The 23,954-nt window shown below is 41.0% G+C and overlaps 1 protein-coding gene across 15 annotated transcripts in view; it reads right to left on the bottom strand.

The window, feature by feature from the left end:
* The window catches only part of VEPH1 (ventricular zone expressed PH domain containing 1), a 384,254-nt gene that overhangs the window by 308,805 nt on the left and 51,495 nt on the right, over positions 1-23,954 (bottom strand). For all 15 annotated transcript variants that reach the window (XM_069561395.1, XM_069561331.1, XM_069561307.1 and 12 more), the window contains one exon: positions 4,442-4,616. In XM_069561395.1, the coding sequence (XP_069417496.1) occupies positions 4,442-4,616 (175 nt within the window). The remainder of the gene's footprint in view (positions 1-4,441; positions 4,617-23,954) is intronic.

Raw genomic sequence — 23,954 nt, 5'->3', positions numbered from 1 at the left:
ACAATGATGGATTTGTTCAGAAATGGGGCATATGGCCCATGTCAGGTCAAACAGAGATATGGAATTTCTTTTTCTTAACTGGTATTCATGATAATGTGAGTGGAAGATAGAGAGGCCCATTACATGAAACATGAAAGGGAAACCAGCGCACAGGAAGCAGAACTGAGTAATGACATTTGAGTCCTGAATCAAGCCATATGGGAAGTCTGATATACTAACGCACTTTTTTTAGTCATGTGTGCCAATAAGGGATTCCTCCTCCTCCTTCTCTTCCTCTTTTTCATCATTAAACTATTTATACCTGAGCTTCTGTTACTTAAAATATAACTAATTGGTAAGTGGGATAATAATAGGACTTTGGTTAAGGAATTCTTGTGGGGATTAAATGACTTAATTGGTATAAAATGCTTAGTTCAGCATTTGGCATAAAGGGAGCATGAAATAAATTCTAGTCACTGTAGTTATTTTTATTTCTAGTCACTGTAGTTATTACTGTTATTACAATTATTATTGTTATCACTGAATGGATGACAATTGGTAGGAATTCAGGCACTTCCTGGGTAACTGAATTTTATAATTCCAGTCTTATGAAAACTCAGATCAAATCAAACAACTAACACTTTAGCATTTTCTGCATAAGTATAAAAATGGGAGAATAGGATTAGGATAATATGAATCAAGGAGGAAGATCTAAAGGGGAGAAAACTAAGAAATGCCAATGTTTAGCAGGGCATACACACACAGATTTGCAAAGCAGGAAACTTACTACTCAGAGACACCAAGATCCCTTCTGTTTTACAACTCAAAGTCTGATAGGCTTGTGTGAGTGACTGTAGTATCTTACAGACACATCAGTCCTAAAAAACTAACCCTGAAATATTTAGTCCCAACCTTTCATAGGTTAAATTATCATTTATTTTATGATGGTTTGCATAGTGCTGGATGAAGCCAACTAAATCATTTGTTTATTTCAAATACTTGCAGTGAACTCAGAAAGTGTATTTTGTGTTTCAAGAGATTTCTTTGTCATTGAAAGTGCATTTCAAAAAAATTTAAAAAACAAATACATGAGCTAAGTTCTTGGCTGCTACAGAGAGACAATTTAATGTTTTACCCTCATAAATCAGTTACTTGCAAGTCTAACTACCATGATTTTAAAATGTGTGGCATGTATAAGTGTTTATAATTCCCATAAAATCTGTACCAAATATGTATCCAAGGTGATGAAAAAAGCACACTTGCCTTCTTGGACTTCTAGAAAATTTAAGATCATGTATAAAGAGAAATGAGCAATTCAATCTTGTAGCTGAAGAAAATGAGAAGTGAATAATACGTACTAGTAATATCAATAAGTCTCCAGAAGGGAGTGCAGGTAGAGTGATAAACTTCCACTGTCATGGCTGGGGTTTAGGCAGACACATCTGGCAGACCACTAGGCTGGCTGGTCAGATGTCTGGGGCTAGGGGTGGATACTAAGAACTCTTCTTGGGACTATCTGGTACATTAGTCTGTGGTGGGCCATAGGTATTTTGAGAACTGGAGGATTACTAGCCTGACTGTACAAAAAAGATCTTCAAGACCCAGATAATCATGATGGTGTGATCACTCACCTAGAGCCAGACATCCTGAAATGTGAAGTCAAGTGGGCCTTAGAAAGCATCACTATGAACAAAGCTAGTGGAGGTGATGGAATTCCAGTGGAGCCATTTCAAATCCTGAAAGATGATGCTGTCAAAGTGCTGCACTCAATATGTCAGCAAATTTGGAAAACTCAGAAGCGGTCACAGGGCTGGAAAATGTCCGTTTTCATTCCAATCCCAAAGAAAGGGAATGCCGAAGAATGCTCAAACTACCACACAATTGCACTCATCTCACACTCTGGTAAAGTAATGCTCAAAATTCTCCAAGCCAGGCTTTAGCAATACGTGAACTGTGAACTTCCAGATGTTCAAGCTGGTTTTAGAAAAGGCAGAGAAACTAGAGATCAAATTGCCAACATCCGCTGGATCATGGAAAAAGCAAGAGAGTTCCAGAAAAACATCTATTTCTGCTTTACTGACTATGCCAAAGCCTTTGACTGTGTGGATCACAATAAACTGTGGAAAATTCTGAGAGAGATGGGAACACCAGACCACCTGACCTGCCTCTTGAGAAACCTATATGCAGGTCAGGAAGCAACAGTTAGAACTGGACATGGAACAACAGACTGGCTCCAAATACGAAAAGGAGTACGTCAAGGCTGTATATTGTCACCCTGTTTATTTAGCTTTTATGCAGAGTACATCATGTGAAATGCTGGGCTGGAAGAAGCACAAGCTGGAATCAATATTGCTGGGAGAAATATCAATAACCTCAGATATGCAGATGACACCACCCTTATGGCAGAAAGTGAAGAGGAACTAAAAAGCCTCTTGATGAACGTGAAAGAAGAGAGTGAAAAAGTTGGCTTAAAGCTCAACATTCAGAAAACGAAGATCATGGCATCTGGTCCCATCACTTCATGGAGAATAGATGGGGAAACAGTGGAAACAGTGTCAGACTTTATTTTTCTGGGCTTCAAAATCACTGCAGATGGTGACTGCAGCCATGAAATTAAAAGACACTTACTCTTTGGAAGGAAAGTTATGACCAACCTAGATAGCATATTCAAAAGCAGAGATATTACTTTCCCAACAAAGGTCCATCTAGTCAAGGCTATGGTTTTTCCAGTGGTCATGTATGGATGTGAGAGTTGAACTGTGAAGAAAGCTGAGTGCCAAAGAATTGATGCTTTTGAACTGTGGTGCTGGAGGAGACTCTTGAGAGTCCCTTGGACTGCAAGGAGATCCAACCAGTCCATCCTAAAGGAGATCAGTCCTGGGTGTTCATTGGAAGGACTGATGCTGAGGCTGAATCTCCAATACTTTGGCCACCTCATGTGAAGAGCTGACTCATTGGAAAAGACCCTGATGCTGGGAGGGACTAGGGGCAGGAGGAGAAGGGGATGACAGAGGATGAGAAGGCTGGATGGCATCACTGACTCGATGGACATGAGTTTGGGTTAACTTCAGGAGTTGGTGATGGACAGGGAGGCCTTTTGTGCTGCAGTTCATGGGGTTGCAAAGAGTTGGACACGACTGAGTGACTGAACTGAACTGAGCCTGACTTTAGGTGAATAGTTGAGCCCAGGGGAGAGAGAAAGAATTTTAGATAAAATGGAACAACATATTTTGCTGAAAACTCAGTATCATACTTTGACACTGGGAGCCAAGCAAGCCTTCTCTGGCTCTCTACCAAAATGTAACACCAAGGGGAAAGACAGGTATTCTTCCCCATCCCGCATCCTGCCCCATGCTACCGCAGTGGACTGAGGACTAGTGGCTTCTGAAATTTCAGAGGCAGTAGCAGCACAAAGAGACAGAAGTTTCCATCCCAGGCAGAGCAGTATGGGGTCATGTCCATTCCTGGTATCTTCATGGTAGCAGCCACAGAGTTTGCTGGGCTTAGTTAGGGTGGAGCACATGGACATCACCACACTCTGCTGTACCAAGAAGAGAATATTGGGGACTTTCAGAAATACTTGGTGTGGGAGCACTTTCCAAAAAGTTGATGCTCCACTTGAGCATGTGGGGCATGTGGCAGTCAAAGCTAGGCCAAGATACTCAAGGACTTCAGATGTTTGATTTGAGTACATATCAAATAATACCATATATTGTTCTTTGATCCCAAACCACACAAAAGAAAGAAGTTTCTGAGAGATCTAAAACCAAAGGAAAAACCACAAGAGAAGAGAATATTCTGACTGGACTAACTTGATCTCTTTCATTCAAATATGAAAGCATTAACAGAGATGTCCTGATCTTATGCTCCATGATAGTATTTAACACAATTACAAAGCAGTTCCAAATCACATTCACATTTAAGAAGGCTTTACACATTCTCTGGTGTATTTCATTTGGCATTTCATACTTTTGGAAAACTTCAGATGATGAACTTTTCCATCGGCTACTGAGAGCAGTGGAACACAGTCCACTCAGTACAGACAGGTTCTGCACAGTTGGTAGTTGGACAAGACGACCAGAGGCACTGAAAACACAAGTCTCCCAGTGAGACCATAGAGTTGGAAAGAAGCACTAAGAAGGGCCTCCCTGGTGGCTCAGCTGGTAAAGAATCTGCATGCAATACAGGAGACCCAGGTTCAATCCCTGGGTCAGGAAGATCCCCTGGAGAATGGAATGGCATACAACTCATCTAAGGAGCTTAAAGAATTCACCTGCCTGGTGAAGAGACCCAGACTCACCCAATTCAAGTAACCTTACCTCCAGACACCTAGCGGCAAAACAGAGAATGCAATGTACCTCTCAATACTTAAGTCTCACTTCCCACAAACCATAGCTGCTTTAGGAAAATACTTTAAAACAACTCCTAAAACACATCCCCAGGCTCAGCCTTTACACCATACCTTGGAGTATGCTCTTTACTATAACCTCTGTGTGATCAGCCAGGAGGTCCGCCTTGGTAATTGCAGCCAGGGACAGGTAGTTGGACATATTCCTGCACAGTCCCTTGTTGCCTCTGTGGAGGAATTTCACGGCAATGGGGATGGCTAATACCATCACAGGGGGGCGGTTGTAATTCTGAGGAAATACAAGAAATCAACAAAGAATAAGTGGCTCATTCTTCATTCATTTATTCATTCATTCAAAAAATATTTATTGAACTAAGCTCCCAGAGAACAGCTGTGAAAATACAGGGCCCACTTTATTTTCCTTGTATCTGGGAATTCGTGCAACTCTTGTTCTAGTTAGAGAGACTTAGAGGCAAATAGGCACTTAATAGCATAGGCGGATGAAGGTCATGATAAGGAAAGTAGAGGGAGATAAGGAAGCCAAAAAGGAGCTTAGTCCAGTCTCAAGAGATTGTCAAGGAAGACTTCCTGGAAGAGGTGACATCTTCACTGAGACCTGCTGGATGAGTAACAGATGGCTGGGGAATAGCAAGACAAAAGAGTAGAAAAAAGCAGACAAAAGAAAAGAGTAGACAAAAGGAACAGCAGAGAAGGTAGAGAGATGGGAGAACTTGTGCATCTGGGGAACTGTAAATAGTTCAGAATGGATGAGATGGGGTACAGCTGGGAAAACTGGGATAGCAGATGAAAGAGGGGACTGGAAAGGTAAACAGGGGTATGATTATGAAAGCTCTGGCACCCTGCTAAGGAGTTTGGAATTGATCCTTAGGATAATCAGAAATCACTGATGAGAGGAATAACTCAGATTTATACTTGAGAAAAATCCAAGGAATGTTGAATACGTTGCTAACTGACTACATCTTAAAAACTAAAGTTTCAGCTAATGAAATTAAAAAGAAAAAAAAGATGAATGAACATAAGACTAAACGTAAGACTAAAAACTAAAGATATTCTGGATCCTGAAATAATTCTCTTTTTGATGTACTTTGTGATAGAATATCAATATTCTTACATATAAAACAGTGCTACCAGCACTCAATTACCTAATCAGGGAATAATGTTTGGAAAATACAAATTGCTTTCTTGCAAATGAATTGATTATTCTGACAATCAACCCCACTCCTTAGGCTAAGTATAAAGCAAAAGTTGCACAACTGCACAATGTCTTCGACTTTACATTATTATATTAGAAATAAAAAAGTAGTTTTTCTCTAACTGTTCATGTGGAAAGTGCTTCTATCTTTCTACCCATAGATTATCCCCTTCTAAAACCTCCTACAATTCTAGGTTTGTGATAGGTGTTCAATCAACATTTGTGAAGTTGAATAACTAATGAAGAAAATGCAAAACTGCAGTGATAGTTGTGATGGGGAACACAATGCGGTGGGAGGAAGGAAGGGTGAAGGGGTGGGAAAGCGCCTTCTGGCTCCCATCCTCTCGCTTGGGTCACCAAGGCCAGCGATGGCCTCCTGGTGACGTCCATTCTCAGGGCTAGCTGATTGGGCAGGTGAGCTGTTACTTACTCCTTAGCACACAGGACTTCCTCAGACACCTCCAAGGTACTTCTCTAATGAAGGCAATTACAGTCCTAGTTTCATGGGTGGTCAAATGACTCAGGCACTGACCAACCAGAGAATCATATTTCCAAGTGGTAAGTTCAGGGATGGACAAGTTACCCAACTATAATGGAGGAGCTATTCAAGGGCTCTGTGAAAGAGATGCTTTCTCTCTTCTGATGTTTTCGAAGTGCTGGGAATGAATCAAGAGTAGCTGTCATTTGTGACCTCAGTAGGAGAGAATCTGTATGAGATAGGAGGCAACACAGATCTGAGACAAGAGAAACCTGGTGACATCATTTGAGCCCAAGTGTCAGGCTGTGCCTGAGGCCAGTTCTATCCCTAAATGTTTCTAAATGAGCTAATTAAGTCTCTTGTGCATAAGTTTTTTTTTCTTCCCAGTTCCTAGAAACAAAAATATCATAGACTTGATAAATCCTTAATCCATTCTTGTAGTTCTACCCATTTTTTAGATTCAAGAATCAGTCTGACTCTTGAGCAGAAAAAACAGGTATTCAACAACCTAAGCTGATGTCCCACTGTGAGGTGACCCAATTCCTTGGTGACAAATCATGTGTTTATATAGCAGATCCACTCAGTAGGTCTCTGTCCTATTCTTCTGAGAGTTCCTAACATCATCTAACTATCAGAACCAGGGACTGCAGTCAGACTTCTCCAGACCAGGCTTTATCAAGAGTGTCTCCCCTCCTGGTAATTTGATTAGGCCTGAGTAGACTGGGCCATTCCTGGTGTGATGAGCTGTGAGGGATCCCTGGGAGGCTGGCTGCTCCACGCCCTTCAGCATAACAAGTCTGCATGTGTGCTTGGCTAGGTCTTACAGAACTGTTTGCATCCACTGAGGGAAACTCACACTGAGGGATTTCCAAAAGGCTGGTGCATGATCAGGTATGCCAGTTTACTCTCTCTCAGTGAATCCTTCCAGGTCAGGCCCTTTCACATCACCAAGATATCAGGAGCCAGATTACTAACCAGAATGTTCACTCATGGGCAGAAGAGCTGATCAGAACAAAGGAATATCTTAAGGGCCATTTCATCTAGGCCAGGTCCTGCTCTATAGCCAAATCCCCATCTCTGGTGACTGGAACTTTCCTGTCTATCAGAGTCAGTTTCTACTAGCGCCACCCCTTTGACAGTGCTAGGTAATGTGCCAAAATAACAACCCTATACTGAGCATCCTCTTTTCGTTGACACACTCTTCAGACTTGTGGTGTTAGAAGAGTCAATTAATTTGTCCATTTCCTCCATTATAATAAAATTCTATGCCTGCTCCCTTGTGTGCACGTAAGCTCAGTCATGTTTGACTCTTTGCAACCCTATGGACTGTCGCCTGCCAGGCTCTGGCTCCTTTGCCCATGGAATCCTCCAGGCAAGAATACTGGAGTGGGTTGCTGTTTCTTCCTCCAGGGGACCTTCCCAACCCAAGGATCAAATCTGCGTCTCCTGCATCGGCGGTGGATTCTTTACCACTGACTTGCTCCCCTGAGGTTACATTTATTCAATAGGTTGGAACCCTGAGAATGTCCCAAACCTCTCTGTTTCACCTATCAATTTCTTGAGTTGCCCCAATCTCTCCATGGTGTACAGGTTTTTGCAAGTTGACCTTTGACATATCTTTGTCCCTGTCAAGGCTGTCAAAACCCCAGTTTTGAGAGTGGAACACAATCACACAATTCTCAAAGTTTTCCAACAAAGAATATCTTGCTCAAGGTTATTTTATCTTATCTTCTCTGAGTCTTTAGCCAAGAACAACTTGTAGCTAGAGAAGTATATGCCTTCCATGAGAGGAAAATATCTCTAGGCATATTTACCTGTAACTTTCTGAGAATCCAGGATGGAGGTATTGGAAGTAGAACTCAAGTGTTTCCTACTAATTGTGAACAGAGACAAGCATACTAAAAGATCACTGTAAAATTATATTCATAACTAATTACTAATGCTTTTAAACCTTGGGAATGAGCTAACACTTGCCAGCAACAATGAAAAAAAAGTCTGTCTTAACCGTTTTGGTCATATTTTTTTTTTACAACAATTCTAGATGTCCTAGAGAAAAATAGTGGGCAGCTATTAAAGTCTTTGAAGTGTGGTTCCAAGTGAAAATTGTTAAAAATTTTTAAAATGTATAATGTCATTATTGAAAAAACAAAACTCTAACACACTCAATTTTTCTGTTTTCCTCCCTCATATGTCATCTGGAAATCTCTCAAATGACAAGAGAAGTGAAACATTAAGCAAAGAGCAAGTAGTGCATATATACACCAAAGAATTGCCACCATGGCTCTCAATCTCTAAACAGCGTCTAGATAGCTCCTAGTGTTTCAAGAGGTCATGGGTACTACTGACAGCAACAGGATATGAGTAAAGGGCTAGGAGGCCAAGATGAGGCTGGGCAAGTACCACACACCCTCCTTCCAACGCTTGAGCTTTGCTCTCAAGTTAAGCAAAAGGATTTGCTAACGCAGTAGATCTCAGGTCCCTGAAATAACTTTATCTCCAGGATTATTTGGATTCCAGGGATGCTAATGGTATACATGCAAAGAAAGCCCCCATGATTGCTCATACAATCAAACTGCTTTAACACCAATTGTTAATGCCAGAATTTATGCTAGATCTTGCCCTTCTATGCAGATGTGAGCACAAATGGCATCTGTATCTTCTTACAGACAGTTCAATACTCAGTACTCAGGGAACAATTCAGTGAAATACAGGGTAGAAATAAAGACTTACTCATGGGGACAGTTATATCCAGCAACAGAAGCAAAACAAGAGGACTTCATTCTACATTTGCCACGGGTTGTATTTCTTAACTAGATTAGCACCAATTTGAGCTCTTGGTGGAGATTTTCCTTTGGAAAAAGCACTTTGGGAAGGTTTCCCAGTGTTTTAAAATGGAAAAGAATAAAGCTAAGTAAAAGATATATATATATATATATAAAATATATATATATATATATCTGAGGTGATAGCTACTAAAAGTCTCTTTGGCTCTTAGGCCTTAAATTCAACTAAGAACCATAAAATAGTAATTTCAAGAAATATTAAATACCATATGTTAAAATGGCTATTTTATGATTTTTCATCCCCCATCATGGATTAGATAATCAAATTTTGGATTTACATATAATGTGCTTGGTTCTGAGCAGTATGGCTATATATAAAATCTAAATTGCCTCCACTTAAGTTTTCCTAGTGTATTTTCTGACAAGCAATAAGGAAGTGGGTCTCAGGAACCTGAGGCCAGGGGTCCCGGACTCCTCTCATTTCATGCTGCTGTCCTGTGTGGCATTAAATGATGAACTGGTACTGGGGCCCCCTCCGGGGAGAAGCACAGCTGGTGCAAATGCAAGAGGGCAGTCAAGTCTCCTGAGCTACTATGTGTTCATCTGTCTATTCATTAATTCAGCAAGTATTTTGAGCACCTACTATGTGCCATTCCAAGTTCCAGGTGCTGGGCCCACATCAGTGAATACAAATAAATTTCCATTTTGGGCAGGGGGAGACAGGCAATAAACAATGGCTAAAAGAAATAATTAAATGACAGAGTCAATGCTGTTTTAGCATCAACATCAGCATGCAGCTGATGATAATGATGACAATACCAACCAAAGCTAATACTCATGGAGCACTTCCTGTGTCTTAAATTTTTTATGTCTATCCATCTAACCCTTACAACAAACTCATGAGGCAGCTATTCATATCATCTGCATTTTATACCTGAGGAAGTTAGGGCCCCAAAAGATGAAATGCCCAAAATCACCCTGCCAGTAAATGGTAGAGCTGGGATTGCCTACTGAATATGTTTCTAGAGGAACATGAGCAGTCCTGCCTCTAAGAGCTGAAAATGAAATGCTCTCAAAACTACCCAAGGCATTTTGTATGGAATGTCAGCCAGGGATAGATTTTGAATCTTCATGCAGCATTAACTAGGAAGGAGGAAATATGAAAACTGAAGTATGGAATCAAAGTGAATGGACAGTGGAGGTCCTTCTATAAAGAAGGAAAAACAGTTACTTGCTAAATTTCTAACAGTGAATTTGGTGACTACTTCCTTCCTCCTCACACTTTGGCTCCCTCTCTCATCAAATGACCATCAGCAATATGAGCAGAGGCAGAGGAAGAGGTAAAAGGCAGAGCTTATTTGGCATCAGTTCTGCTAAGCACTTTGGTTGGTTGGCGAAGAGGCTGTAAATACTGTAACTAGTAGTGAGAATAAAACTAGGCATTGGCTATCAATATTATGATGGTTGGCCTGTCAGTTCTCTAGTTCAGTTCAGTTCAGTTGCTCAGTTGTGTACGACTCTGCGACCCCACGGACTGTAGCACACCAGGCTTCCCTGTCCATCACCAACTCCCAGAGCTTGCTCAAACTCGTGTCCATTCAGTTGGTGATGCTATCCAACCATCTTATCCTCTGTCATCCCCTTCTCCTCCTGCCTTCAATCTTTCCCAGCAACAGGTTCTTTTCCAGTGAGTGGCACCAGGTGGCCAAAGAATTGGATTTCAGCTTCAGCATCAGTCCTTCCAATAATTATTCAGGGTTGATTACTTTTAGGATTGACAGGTTGGATCTCCTTGCAGTCCAAGGGACTCTCAAGAGTCTTCTCCAACACCACAGTTCAAAAGCATCAATTCTTCGGTGCTCAGCTTTCTTTATAGTCCAACTCTCACATCCATACGTGACTACTGGAAAAACCATAGCTTTGACAAGACAGACCTTTGTCAGCAAAGTAATGTCTCTGTGTTTTAACATGCTGTCTAGATTGGTCATAGTTTTTCTTTCAAGGAGCAAGAGTCTTTTAATTTCATGGCTGTAGTTACCGTCTGCAGTGATTTTGGAACCCTAGAAAATAAAGTCTCTGTTTCCATTGTTTTCCCATCTATTTGCCATGGAGTGATGGGACCGGATGCCATGATCTTAGTTTTTTTAATGTTGAGCTTTAAGCCAGCTTTTTCACTCTCTTCTTTCACTTTCATCAAGAGGCTCTTTATTCCTTTTCACTTTCTGCCATAAATGTGGTGTCATCTGCATATCTGAAGTTATTGATATTTCTCCCGGCAATCTTGATTGCAGCTTTCGCTTCACCCAGCCCGGCATTTCACATGACGTACTCTTCATATAAGTTAAATAAGCAGGGTGATAATATATAGCCTTGATGTACTCCTTTCCTGATTTGGAACCAGTCTGTTTTTCCATGTCCAGTTCTAACTGTTGCTTCTTGACCTGCACACTGATTTCTCAGGAGGCAGATAAGGTGGTTTGGTATTCCCATCTCTTGAAGAATTTTCCACAGTTTGTTGTTATCTACACAGTCAAAGGCTTTGGCGTTATCAATAAAGCAGAGATAGATGTTTTTCTGGAACTCTCTTGCTTTTCCGATGATCCAACAGATGTTGGCAATTTGATCTCTGGTTCCTCTGCCTTTTTAAAATGCAGCTTGATCATCTGGAATTTCATGGTTCACATACTGTTGAAGCCTGGCTTGGGGAATTTTGAGCATTACTTTGCTAGTGTGTGAGATGAGTACAATTGTGTAGTAGTTTGAAACTTCTTTGGCATTACCCTTTTTTGGGACTGGAATGAAAACTGACCTTTTCTAGTTCTATGAAGACCTACAAGACCTTCTAGAACTAACACCCCAAACAGATGTCTTTTACATCATAGGGGACTGGAATGCAAAAGTAGGAAGTTAAGAGCTACCTGGAGTGACAGGCAAATTTGGATTTGGAGTACAAAATGAAGCAGGGCAAAGGCTAACAGAGTTTTGCCAAGAGAACTCACGGGTTATAGCAAACAGCCTCTTCCAACAACACAAGAGATAACTACACATGGACATCACTAGATGGTTAATACCAAAATCAGAGTGCAAAATATTCTTTGCAGCCAAAGATGGAGAAGCACTATACAGGCAGCAAAAACAATACCGGGAGCTTACTGTGGCTCAGATCATGAATTACTTACTGCCAAAATCAGACATAAATTGAAGAAAGAAGGGAAAACTACCAGAGCATTCAGGTATGACCTAAATCAATTCCCTTACAATTATACAGTAGAAGTGACAAATAGATTCAAGGGACTAGATCTGCTAGACAGAGTGCCTGAGGAACTATGGAGGGAGGTTCATGACACTGTACAGGAGGCAGTGATCAAGACCATCCCCAAGAAAAAGAAATGCAAAAAGGCAGAATGGCTGTCTGAGGAGGCCTTTCAAACATCTGTAAGAAATATCTGTATTTCTTACAAGAGAAAAGAAGAGAATGTAAAGGCAAAGGAGAAATACTCATCCAAATGCAGAGTTCCAAAGAATAGCAAGGAGAGATAAGAAAGCCTTCCTCAGTGATCAATGCAAAGAAATAGAGGAAAACAATAGAATGGGAAAGACTAGAGATCTCTTCAAGAAAATTAGAGATACCAAGGGGATATTTCATGCAAAGATGGGCACAGTAAAAGAGAGAAATGGTATGGACCTAATAGAAGCAGAAGATATTAAGAAGAGGTGGCAAGAATACACTGAAGAGAATACACTGAAGAACTGTACAAAAAAGGTCTTTATGACCCAGATAACCATGATGGTGTGATCACTCACCTAGAGCCAAACATCCTGGAATGTGAAGTCAAATGGACCTTAGGAAACATCACTACAAACAATGCTCATGGAGGTATTAGAATTCCAGTTAAGCTATTTCAAATCCTAAAAGATGATGTTATGAAAGTTCTGCACTCAATATGCCAGCAAATTTAAAAAAAACTCAGCAGTGGCCACAGGACTGGAAAAGGTCAGTTTTCAGTTCTCTAGAACTCCATTCTAATCCATCAGCTAAGTCAGTAGTTACTACCTCTGAAATGTGAAGTCAAGTGGGCCTTAGAAAGCATCACTACAAACAAAGCTAGTGGAGGTGATGGAATTCCAGTGGAGCTATTTCAAATCCTGAAAGATGATGCTGTGAAAGTGCTGCACTCAGTATGTCAGCAAATTTGGAAAACTCAGCAGTGGACACAGGACAGGAAAAGGTCAGTGTTCATTCCAATTCCAAAAAAAGGGAATGCCAAAGAATGCTCAAACTACTGCACAATTGCACTTATCTCACATGCTAGTAAAGTAATGCTCAAAATTCTTCAAGCCAGGCTTCAGCAATACATGAACTGTGAACTCCCTGATGTTCAAGCTGGTTTTAGAAAAGGCAGAGAAACTAGAGATCAAATTGCCAACATCCGCTGGATCATGGAAAAAGCAAGAGAGTTCCAGGAAAACATTTATTTCTGCTTTATTGACTATTTTACAGCTTTTGACTGCGTGGATCACAATAAACTGTGGAAAATTCTGAAAGAGATGGGAATACCAGACCACCTGACCTGCCTCTTGAGAAATCTGTATGCAGGTCAGAGTAGCAGTTAGAACTGGACATGGAACAACAGATTGTTTCCAAATAGGAAAAGGAGTACGCCAAGGCTGTATAATGTCACCCTGCTTATTTAACTTCTATGCAGAGTACATCATGAGAAACGCTGGGCTGGAAGAAACACAAGCTGGAATCAAGATTGCTGGGAGAAACATCAATAACCTCAGATATACAGATGACACCACCCTTATGGCAGAAAGTGAAGAGGAACTAAAAAGCCTCTTGATGAAAGTGAAAGAGGAGAGTGAAAAAGTCAGCTTAAAGTTCAACATTCATAAGATGGTAATGATGACCCTCTATGCAAGACAGCAAAAGAGACACAGATGTATAGAATGGACTTATAGACTCTATGGGAGACGGAGAGGGTGGGATGATTTGGGAGAATGGCATTGAAACATGTATACTATCAGGTAAGAAATGAATCGCCAGTCTATGTTTGATACAGGATACAGCATGCTTGGGGCTGGTGCACGGGGATGATCCAGAGAGATGATATGGGATGGGCGGTGGGAGGGGGGTTCAGGATTGGGAACTCATGTACACCTGTGGCTGATTCATGTCAATGTATGGCAAAACCAATACACTATTTTAAAGCAAAATAAAGTAAAAAAAAAAAAAAAGCTCAACATTCAGAAAACGAAGATCACGGCATCTGGTCCCATCACTTCATGGGAAATAAATGGGGAAATAGTGGAAACAATGTCAGACTTTATTTTTGGGGGCTCCAAAATCACTGCAGATGGTGATTGCAGCCATGAAATTAAAAGACGCTTACTCCTTGGAAGGAAAGTTATTACCAATCTAGATAGCATATTCAAAAACAGAGACACTACTCTGCCAACAACATTCCATCTAGTCAAGGCTATGGTTTTTCCAGTGGTCATGTATGGATGTGAGAGTTGGACCATGAAGAAAGCTGAGTGGCAAAGAATTGATGCTTTTGAACTATGGTGTTGGAGAAGAATTTTGAGAGTCCCTTGGATGCCAAGGAGATCCAAACAGTCCATTCTAAAGATCAGTGTTGGGTGTTCATTAGAAGGACTGATGCTAAAGCTGAAACTCCAATACTTTGGCTACCTCATGTGAAGCTGACTCATTGGAAAAGACTCTGATGCTGGGAGAAATTGAGGGCAGGAGGAGAAGGGGACGACAGAGGATGAGATGGCTAGATGGCAACACCATCTCGATGGACATGAGTTTGAGTAAACTCTGGGAGTAAGTGATGGACAGGGAGCCCTGGCGTGCTGTGATTCATGGGGTCGCAAAGAGTCCCACACGACTGAGCAACTGAACTGAACTGAACTAGGTGCATTTTTATTTTCTTCAATCATCTTCAGATATGCATTTATCCAAGAACATAATGTGCTTTGTTGGGCGTGTGTGAGGAGTATATTCTCTTTCACAATTTTTCCGGAGACAAAGAAATAAGCATTGGCCAACTCCATATAGAACCCTGGTCAGAGGAAGCTGTGGTTTCAAATAGGTACTTCCAAATAGAGGCAGGACTACAAATGGAGGTTGCTTTTATAATAAAAATAGTTTTTTGTGAGCAGCAAGTATTGTTAAGCCCATTTTATAGATGGTGAAACAGAGGCTTAGAGAGATAAAATAACTTGTCAATCACTCATTGATATGACATAAAGAACACCTGACCCTAAGGCCTTCAAGTTCCAAACTCTTGTTCTTCTAGTGTTAGGACCAAACTGGAGCCAGGACAGGCTCTAAGGGGCAGGCTAGGCCTGAGGTTTAGTCTCTAGGAAGGCTGAGGCACTGGAAACTCCCACAGGCAGTGTAGCTCGACCAATCAGAAAAATCCCCGTAGCCCTCCGCCCGCGCCAGACCCAAGCCAATCCAGATAGGGATGCGAGGTTTAAAAGTCCCACGCATGCGTACGGTTTAACCAATCAGCTATGCTGTTACAGGAACAAAGAACCGTCTGTATAAAAGCAGATGTGATTCAGAGCTCGGGGCTCTTGTCGGATTCCACTGTGCTGGATGAGACCTGGCCCTAACTCGAGCTAGCAATAAACCCCTTTATGCTTTTGCATTGCTGTGGACGTCTTATTCTCTCAGTTTTGGGGACTCGGACTCTGGGCATAACATTTGGGGGCTCGTCCGGGATCCCTTTAACTGGGAAGAATGACACTCTCCCGGCAGAAGGGGTTTCCTCACTAGGAGGAGAGATCTCTAAACACCGGTGTTAATTCTGGTTAAGTCCAGTGTTAGGCTGAGGCCCAGCATCATGCTGGGGAGGCAGCTGGCTCTGTTTTCTGGTTAAGACCAGCATAAGGCCAAGGCCTAGCATCATGCTGGAGAGGCGGCTGGCTCTGTGGACATCCTGCTGGTAAGATACTCTCAAGGGGAGAAAAAGGTTAAAAAAAGGGGGCCCCGGAAGACCTAGTACTGTGTTTTTGGCCGATGTACATTTGTTGTCTGTTTGTTGCGTCTGTGTGAGTGCCGGCACTGTCTCTGCTCTTTGCGTGCTCATTTGGTCTCTTGTGTTTTTCTCTGTAATCATGGGACAAACAACTTCTACTCCTTTGTCTCTTATGACTGACCACTTCTCTGATTTTAAGTCTAGAGCACAGAATCTATCGGTGCTGGTGAAGAAGAACAAATTAATAACTTTTTGCAGCGCAGAATGACCGACCTTCCATGAAGGCTGGCCCTCAGAAGGCACCTTTGACCTGGGAACTGTACACCAAGTCCGAGATATCATCTTCCTACTGCGGATCGGACACCCTGACCAAGCCCTCCTACCCACTCCTTGGGTAAAACCTTTTTTGCCTCAACAGGATTTTCTACCCCTCAGGTGTTGGCGACACATGTAAGAAAGAACCCAAAGAATCTCAAGGAGCCTGAACCAATGGTGCCGCTATATACCCCATCTTGCAGGGGGAATTGTTAGGGGAAGCACACTGATTGAAACCGCCCCACCCTGGCCAGGCACCATAGTAACCATTTGCATGAGTTGTTTTATGACAGTAGATCCTGGTAAAGAATCCGGAACTAATTAGCCTCCACCAACCGGAAGAGTTCGGGAAAGGTTTAAAGGAGACACCGCCTGTACATTGTGAGCCATGTGGCAGAGCAGTTCTCCTGGGTTTCCTTACCCTGCTGCTCTCCACCCGGGTGCCCTTTCCCAATAAAATCTCTTGCTTTGTCAGCACATATGTCTCCTTGGACAATTCATTTCCGAGTGTTAGGCAAGAGCCCAGTTTCGGGCCCTGGAAGGGGTCCCTCTTCCTGCAACAAATGGTGACTCTGGTGGGACTCTTCTTCACCGAGACTGATATCCTGACCACTCAGGGTACTCAGGGGCCAGCTTGCCTGCCAATGGACCAGACCCAGTGGCCGCAACTGGGACCCTTTTGTCCCTGGTCTCCTCCTGACGCGGACAACTGGCCAGAGTGCCCTGACCGGTAAGAAACAAGAGACTTTATTGATCTCTCCTTCTCTCTCTCTTTCCTCTCCTTAACCCTTTCTATCCTTCCCTGTTTTTCTAGTCCCCTGGTCCTGGATGCAGAAATCTGGTCGAAGGCCCTCAGCCTGAGCTGAGGATTGGAGACTGATCACCTCCTGTTGGCAGAAAACTCGAATTCTGGTTCTGATTTCTGGTAGGGCCGAGTTCCAGTCCTCCCTTCTCTGGAAGCCCAGGGAAAAGTCCCGTAAGGCCTGGGTATCTGTAGGTGGCAGGAGACGTCTGTAAGGCCACCCCTTTTGCCCCCTCTCCCGCCTCCTCCCCCTTCTTCTTTCAACCTGGCTTCCTTTCCTCCCTTAAAATCTTTGATGTTACGGAAAGGCTTGGTGGGCTACAGTCCACAGGTCGCAAACAGTCTGATACGACTGAGTGACTTCACCTTCACTTTGATGAGGACTGCCGGGTTTATATGTGTGTGTTTTAACTCTGTGATCTGTGTAGTGATTTTTGATGGCCATTTTGCTTTGTCTGGCCACCATGTGGTTTAGACCTGCCGCCATTTGTTAGAACTTGATTTTCTTTCCCTATGCCTTGAGACCAGGGCTCTCAGGAACACTTATCTAGACTATCTCTAACTCCTGACATGGGGAAAAAAAAAAAAGACTTGAAGCTAGATCTTGCACTGTGTCTGTCTAAATATGTCTTGGTATGTCTCTGTCTCTGGGTAATATTTTTGAGGTTAATTTGTATATGAGATCTATTTATCTGGCTTAAATAAAGGTAAGCGCTTACAAATCAAGTAATTCTAAATTAAACAATAAATTCCAGGTTCATGTGAACTGGGAAATATTCAATGTTAAATACCTGATATTAATGTTTGTTTGTTGTCCTATCTAATATTAGACATGTCTTAGAATAATTAACGTTAAAAAAATATTTTCATTGTACCTAGGTTTAATATAAGTTAAATATTATATCTGTTACAAGTTTGTCAACAAGAAAATTACCTCAAGTAAAAAATACTTCAAAAAATATAAATGAGATATGAGCTTTTAGATAAACTCTATTAAAAATAATTATGCTTTAGGAATGTCTGTCTGAAATAGTCTGTCCAAATTGGGGTAACTTGAATTGGGTTGTGCTAAACTAAGTGATGAAAGTTCACTGACTAGCTAGCTCATTTCCAAATAGAGTAAGATTTTGAAACATTTTTTACTGAACATTAGTTTCCTCTTACAAAGAAGCTAAAGAAATTTGGGACTGTTAATGACTAAAAATAAGCTGGCGCAAAAACTTGAATTTGGCTTTTCTCTCTGTTAAAAGGACACACTTTCTTCAGATGTTGAACTGCATTTGACAATAGATTTAAGTTTATTCGCCTCTTAAATGGTCTGTTCTGTATTTGCCTCTGAAATCCCATATTGTTTTGGCTGAGTGAATAGCTATTGTTTCACAGTGACCTATAGTCCCATCTGACTGAGTGCTCGAAACCTTTCTGATATTTGTTGACAAAACTTCCTAAATCATTCTATGAAGCACTTTTGGCTTCTAGCTAACTTTGGGAAGCTTCAGAGGGCCCCTGAAGCATCCCAAAGAGAGATATTAAATTGTGTTTATTTGGTTGGTTAAATTACATAAAAAGATGATCAAATTAGTAATAAATCTGCTCATATTATAATATATGATAAAATAACTAATACAGATATCCTAAAAATTATATGGAGTTTTTAACATTCTGATATGTCCTGGTATTTTAATGAAAAACCTGATGACTTCACAAAAAATTAGCAAAAGGACTAAATGAACCAGTAAATATGCTTATAACTTTATGGTTTCTATCTAAAAAATTGTGGGTTTAAATCTTATGTTTTCAGGGAGTAAGGAAAATCTTCCTCTCAAACTAATTATGACAATACTTTGGTAAAATTAAACGTTATAAACAAAACAATTATATTTTCTGACTCCTCTAAAAATGGAAAGTTCTTAGGTTTCCAGTAAGTTTATCAAATGAGTTAGGAAGGTTATCTCACGGATACAAAAATCTCAAGAAATTTTTGAGACCTTAAAAAAAAAAAATCACCTAGATTTGTTAGGCAAAATCTGTGATAAGACTTTGGTGTGAGATTCCCAGCCCTGTTTTATTTTAAAAGTTCAGTCTGAGACTCTATAAATGTTTCAGCAAAATAAAAAGCCTATGATCAATTATGGTTATAAAAATCATCAGACCAAAATCAGTGAAAACAGACTTATTTTGCAGACAAACTAGCCTTAATTTAGTTATATTTAATAAAAATAAGGGTAACTTTAAAAAAAAAAAAGATATTTCAAAATGTTAAATACCAGTTTGTTAATGGAGGTCTGCATCTAGTAAGACTCATATCTTAGATAGTTCTTTGCTGTTACATAATGTTAATGTAAAATTTAATTAAATTCTTAAAAAAAAAACACTCTTAAGTTTGTTTCTGAAGCTTATCTCAGTAATCTATCTTTGGATGAAGATCAGATGCCTCATGACCTGCAACCAGGACTGAAAAAAGACATAATCTAAGGGACTGTCTCCAACATGGATGGAAGGACTTTTTTTATCAAGAGAAACTACACTACACCAGGATGAAAAGACGATGACATCAGAGGTAGACAGCTTCCCCGAGATGCTGGACCTGATTCGTATGATCATTTACGTTTTCCTGACTTCTTAGACCTTTGCATATAAGTCAAATGCTTTTCTATCATAGGCCTGATCCTATGCTAGTTTTAAAAATCAATCCAATTGTTGGGTTTGTGGCCAATTACCTGTGTCTAGTTCTGGGTTACCTTGGTAAATTTCTCTACTACCAGACTCTAACTGGTTGGCCCTGAGAAAATTTACTTAAAAAAATTAGTCATATTCAGGTCACTGTGATATTACTAGATAGGATCCCCTCACCGGGCCAGTTAATAATGCCTGCTCTGACTCTGGCTATAAATTTGAGCTTTTTTTCTATTACCCAAGCTCAATCAGAACAAGAAAAGTTTCCTCAAAGGAGGGGAAAATCTCCCACAATTATGGGATGGATTTATATTAATAATACCAGGCTACAGTAATTTAGGTTTAAAGTCTCCTCTATGTTGAAAAAAAAAATTTAAATCATACTAAAGATAATCAGTCTAGTAACACTAAAAAACTGGGCTATGTGCCTTATAAATGGTACCAACATGTAATTTCTCTGAAAGATAAAGATTCTACAGGACAGACTAAGTCAAATGCCCTGAAGATATACTGGGCTACATCTAATGGAAGTTCTTAATATAAGTCTTACTTGTGACTTTACTAATACCGCTGGCTATGTTATTTGTATTTCCCCTGTTTTACAAAATTGCTGTTTCTTACACTGTCAAATGTGTGTGTGAGGCCTCTAATAAAATAATATATAGTCCCGTATGAGATCAATGATGGTAACAGTGTAACTCTAGATATGGCAAGAAGCAACAAGAGGAAATATTTTCCTGGACCAAAAAGCTAGTAAGACAGGTGGTTCAGAGAATTTTAAATACTGTTTTATGGCCTAGTCCAGTAACAGCACATTGAGTGGCCTGTTTACTTGAGAATGGACACTCTCAGCACCATGGGATAAAATGATAATAAAGTGTCCCCCTCATAATCAGGGTCAAGTTTATGAACAAAAAGGGGCTCTGCCAACTGAAGACTGACACTCGCCATCTACATCTACGAAGATTAAATCATGGCCGCTGCAACTGCTGACTTTGAACGCCCCTGAAAGGAGTTCAGGGTAAAACTCAGGAATGAGGCACTCTGTGCTCTGGAAAACAAAACTGGCAAAACAGGCCATCAGATAGTTAGATCTTTTCAGGAAAAGATTTTATGAGTCCCAATTATTGCATCTTCTCATACCTAGAGAAACACTGACATCATTAATGGTAAAATCTGCTTTGGCTATTAAGGAAAAGTTTACAATTAAAAGTCAAAATAGAGTAGCTGTCGTTCAGGTATCCTGGAAAATAACTAAGTGATGCTATGGGTGTACTTTCAGATTAGACCTTGTATTGCTAAACACTTGAGTTTTCTGAGTCGTGTCAGGCTTAAATGCCACCGTTTTCAAAACGATGTCTGCTGGAAGCTAGTAAATTCCAGTTATCACTCCTCCAACTACTTCTAACTGGGTCTGTTACACCAAAATGGCAGACCAAGGGATTAGGATTTTAATCATACAAGACTCAGATCTAGAACTTGGAACTCAGAAATGCTTCCAATTCAGTGTCTATACTCCAAGCTGGGGCAGTCCTATGCCCCATGTTGACAGGAAGTTATCACAGTCATAGTTGCCTCAGGTAGAGAGAGACTTCTGCTCTGCTAGGCAGGCCTACGCCCATGCACAGCAGGAAGAAGTTACAGAAGAAAGAGACCTCCGCCCCAATTCCCAAAAAGTAACTTGAGTATAAAGTCTCTCAGGGGGCTTATGTACTGCATTAGGGGAAAAACGTTGTTTTTATGTAAATCACTCGGGTAGTAAAAAAATCTATGGCCAAAGTAAGGAAAGGGCTAGCCCAATGGAAAAGAGAGCAAGAGGCCCGACAGGGATGGTTTGAGTCCTGGTTCCAACAGTCCCCATGGTTAACAATGCTGATTTCCACCCTGGTGGGCCCTCTCATAGTGCTACTACTGATTCTCACTCTTGGCCCCTGTATCCTAAATAGACTTATCACATTTGTTAAGGAGAGCATCAATACAGTCCAGGTACTAGTACTGAGGCAACAGTATCAGGCCCTACCCCAAAATAAAGAGGAAGATTCCTCTATGTAGCTTAAGACAGGGGGGAATGTTAGGACCAAACTGGAGCCAGGACAGGCTCTAAGGGGAAGGCTAGGCCTGAGGTCTAGGAAGGCTGAGGCACTGGAAACTCCCACAGGCAGTGTAGCTCAACCAGTCAGAAAAATCCCCTTAGCCCCCTGCCCGCGCCAGACCCAAGCCAATCCAGATAGGGATGCAAGGTTTAAAAGTCCCACGCAACTCTCCGACATAAATCACAGCAGGATCCTCTATGATCCACCTCCCAGAATTCTGGAAATAAAAGCAAAAATAAACAAATGGGATCTAATTAAAATTAAAAGCTTCTGCACAACAAAGGAAATTATAAGCAAGGTGAAAAGACAGCCTTCTGAATGGGAGAAAATAATAGCAAATGAAGCAACTGACAAACAACTCATCTCAAAAATATACAAGCAACTTCTGCAGCTCAATTCCAGAAAAATAAACGACCCAATCAAAAAACGGGCCAAAGAACTAAATAGACATTTCTCCAAAGAAGACATACGGATGGCTAACAAACACATGAAAAGATGCTCAACATCACTCATTATTAGAGAAATGCAAATCAAAACCACAATGAGGTACCACTTCACACCAGTCAGAATGGCTGCGATCCAAAAATCTGCAAGCAATAAATGCTGGAGAGGGTGTGGAGAAAAGGAAACCCTCCTACACTGTTGGTGGGAATGCAAACTAGTACAGCCACTATGGAGAACAGTGTGGAGATTCCTTAAAAAATTGCAAATAGAACTACCTTATGACCCAGCAATCCCACTTCTGGGCATACACACCGAGGAAACCAGAATTGAAAGAGACACATGTACCCCAATGTTCATCGCAGCACTGTTTATAATAGCCAGGACATGGAAACAACCTAGATGTCCATCAGCAGATGAATGGATAAGAAAGCTGTGGTACATATACACAATGGAGTATTACTCAGCCGTTAAAAAGAATTCATTTGAATCAGTTCTGATGAGATGGATGAAACTGGAGCCGATTATACAGAGTGAAGTAAGCCAGAAAGAAAAACACCAATACAGTATACTAACACATATATATGGAATTTAGGAAGATGGCAATGACAACCCTGTATACAAGACAGGAAAAAAGACACAGATGTGTATAACGGACTTTTGGACTCAGAGGGAGAGGGAGAGGGTGGGATGATTTGGGAGAATGGGAATTCTAACATGTATACTATCATGTAAGAATTGAATCGCCAGTCCATGTCTGACGTAGGGTGCAGCATGCTTGGGGCTGGTGCATGGGGATGACCCAGAGAGATGTTGTGGGGAGGGAGGTGGGAGGGGGGGTCATGTTTGGGAACGCATGTAAGAATTAAAGATTTTAAAATTTAAAAAATTAAAAATAAAATAAAATATTAAAAAAAAATAAAAAATAAAAAATAAAAGTCCCACGCATGCGTACGGTTTAACCAATCAGCTATGCTGTTACAGGAACAAAGAACCGTCTGTATAAAAGTAGATGTGATTCAGAGCTCGGGGCTCTTGTCGGATTCCACTGTGCTGGATGAGACCTGGGCCCTAACTCGAGCTAGCAATAAACCCCTTTATGCTTTTGCATTGCGGTGGACGTTTTATTCTCTCAGTTTTGGGGACTCGGACTCCGGGCATAACACTAGCTCTCGGCATCTCCTAACGAAGTCAGAATTTCAGACTGGGGGATGATCTGAGAGATCACCTTACAAATGTCTAAGGGCATGGAGTGGGTTGCCAAAAGAGTATCACCCAAGGCAAAAGAAGCCAGAACTCAGAAAACACGGTTCACACATGTATGGATTCTGTATTAAGGAAGGTATAGAAGTTGAATTCTAGAAGTTAAAAAATTATTTCACGGTAAATGAGGTAAGTTCATACAGTTAAGGACCAAGAAAAGAAACAATTTAAAATAATTCTACTAAAAATAGACTAGGAATGGACACCTGATGTAGGTTTGAACGTAAGCTGAAAAAGAAAATTTAGGGGGAAAAAAAGGCAGACAGTGTGTGTGTGTGAGGGAACTTATTTAGCTTGAAATGACAGTGAAATGCCCAGGGGGAAAAATGGCAAAGGACGTAGGCAGAAGAACTGGTGGGCCCTGGCTTGATTTAGACGGCATGATATTGGGATTGCTTATTTGGGGAGGTAAGGTGGGTGGAGGGAATCTGCGCTTGTATAGCTAAAAATGCTAAGTGGTTGACTTTAAAGTTGATCTATTGTTTTATTTTACTAACACACACACACACACACACACACACACACACAAGAGAATGAGTCATCTGGGTTTGCCCATGTTTCCCACAAG

This window comes from Ovis canadensis, chromosome 1, assembly GCF_042477335.2.
Source record: "Ovis canadensis isolate MfBH-ARS-UI-01 breed Bighorn chromosome 1, ARS-UI_OviCan_v2, whole genome shotgun sequence".
Lineage (NCBI taxonomy): Eukaryota > Metazoa > Chordata > Mammalia > Artiodactyla > Bovidae > Ovis > Ovis canadensis.
This window is presented reverse-complemented; position numbering and strand designations above follow the sequence as displayed.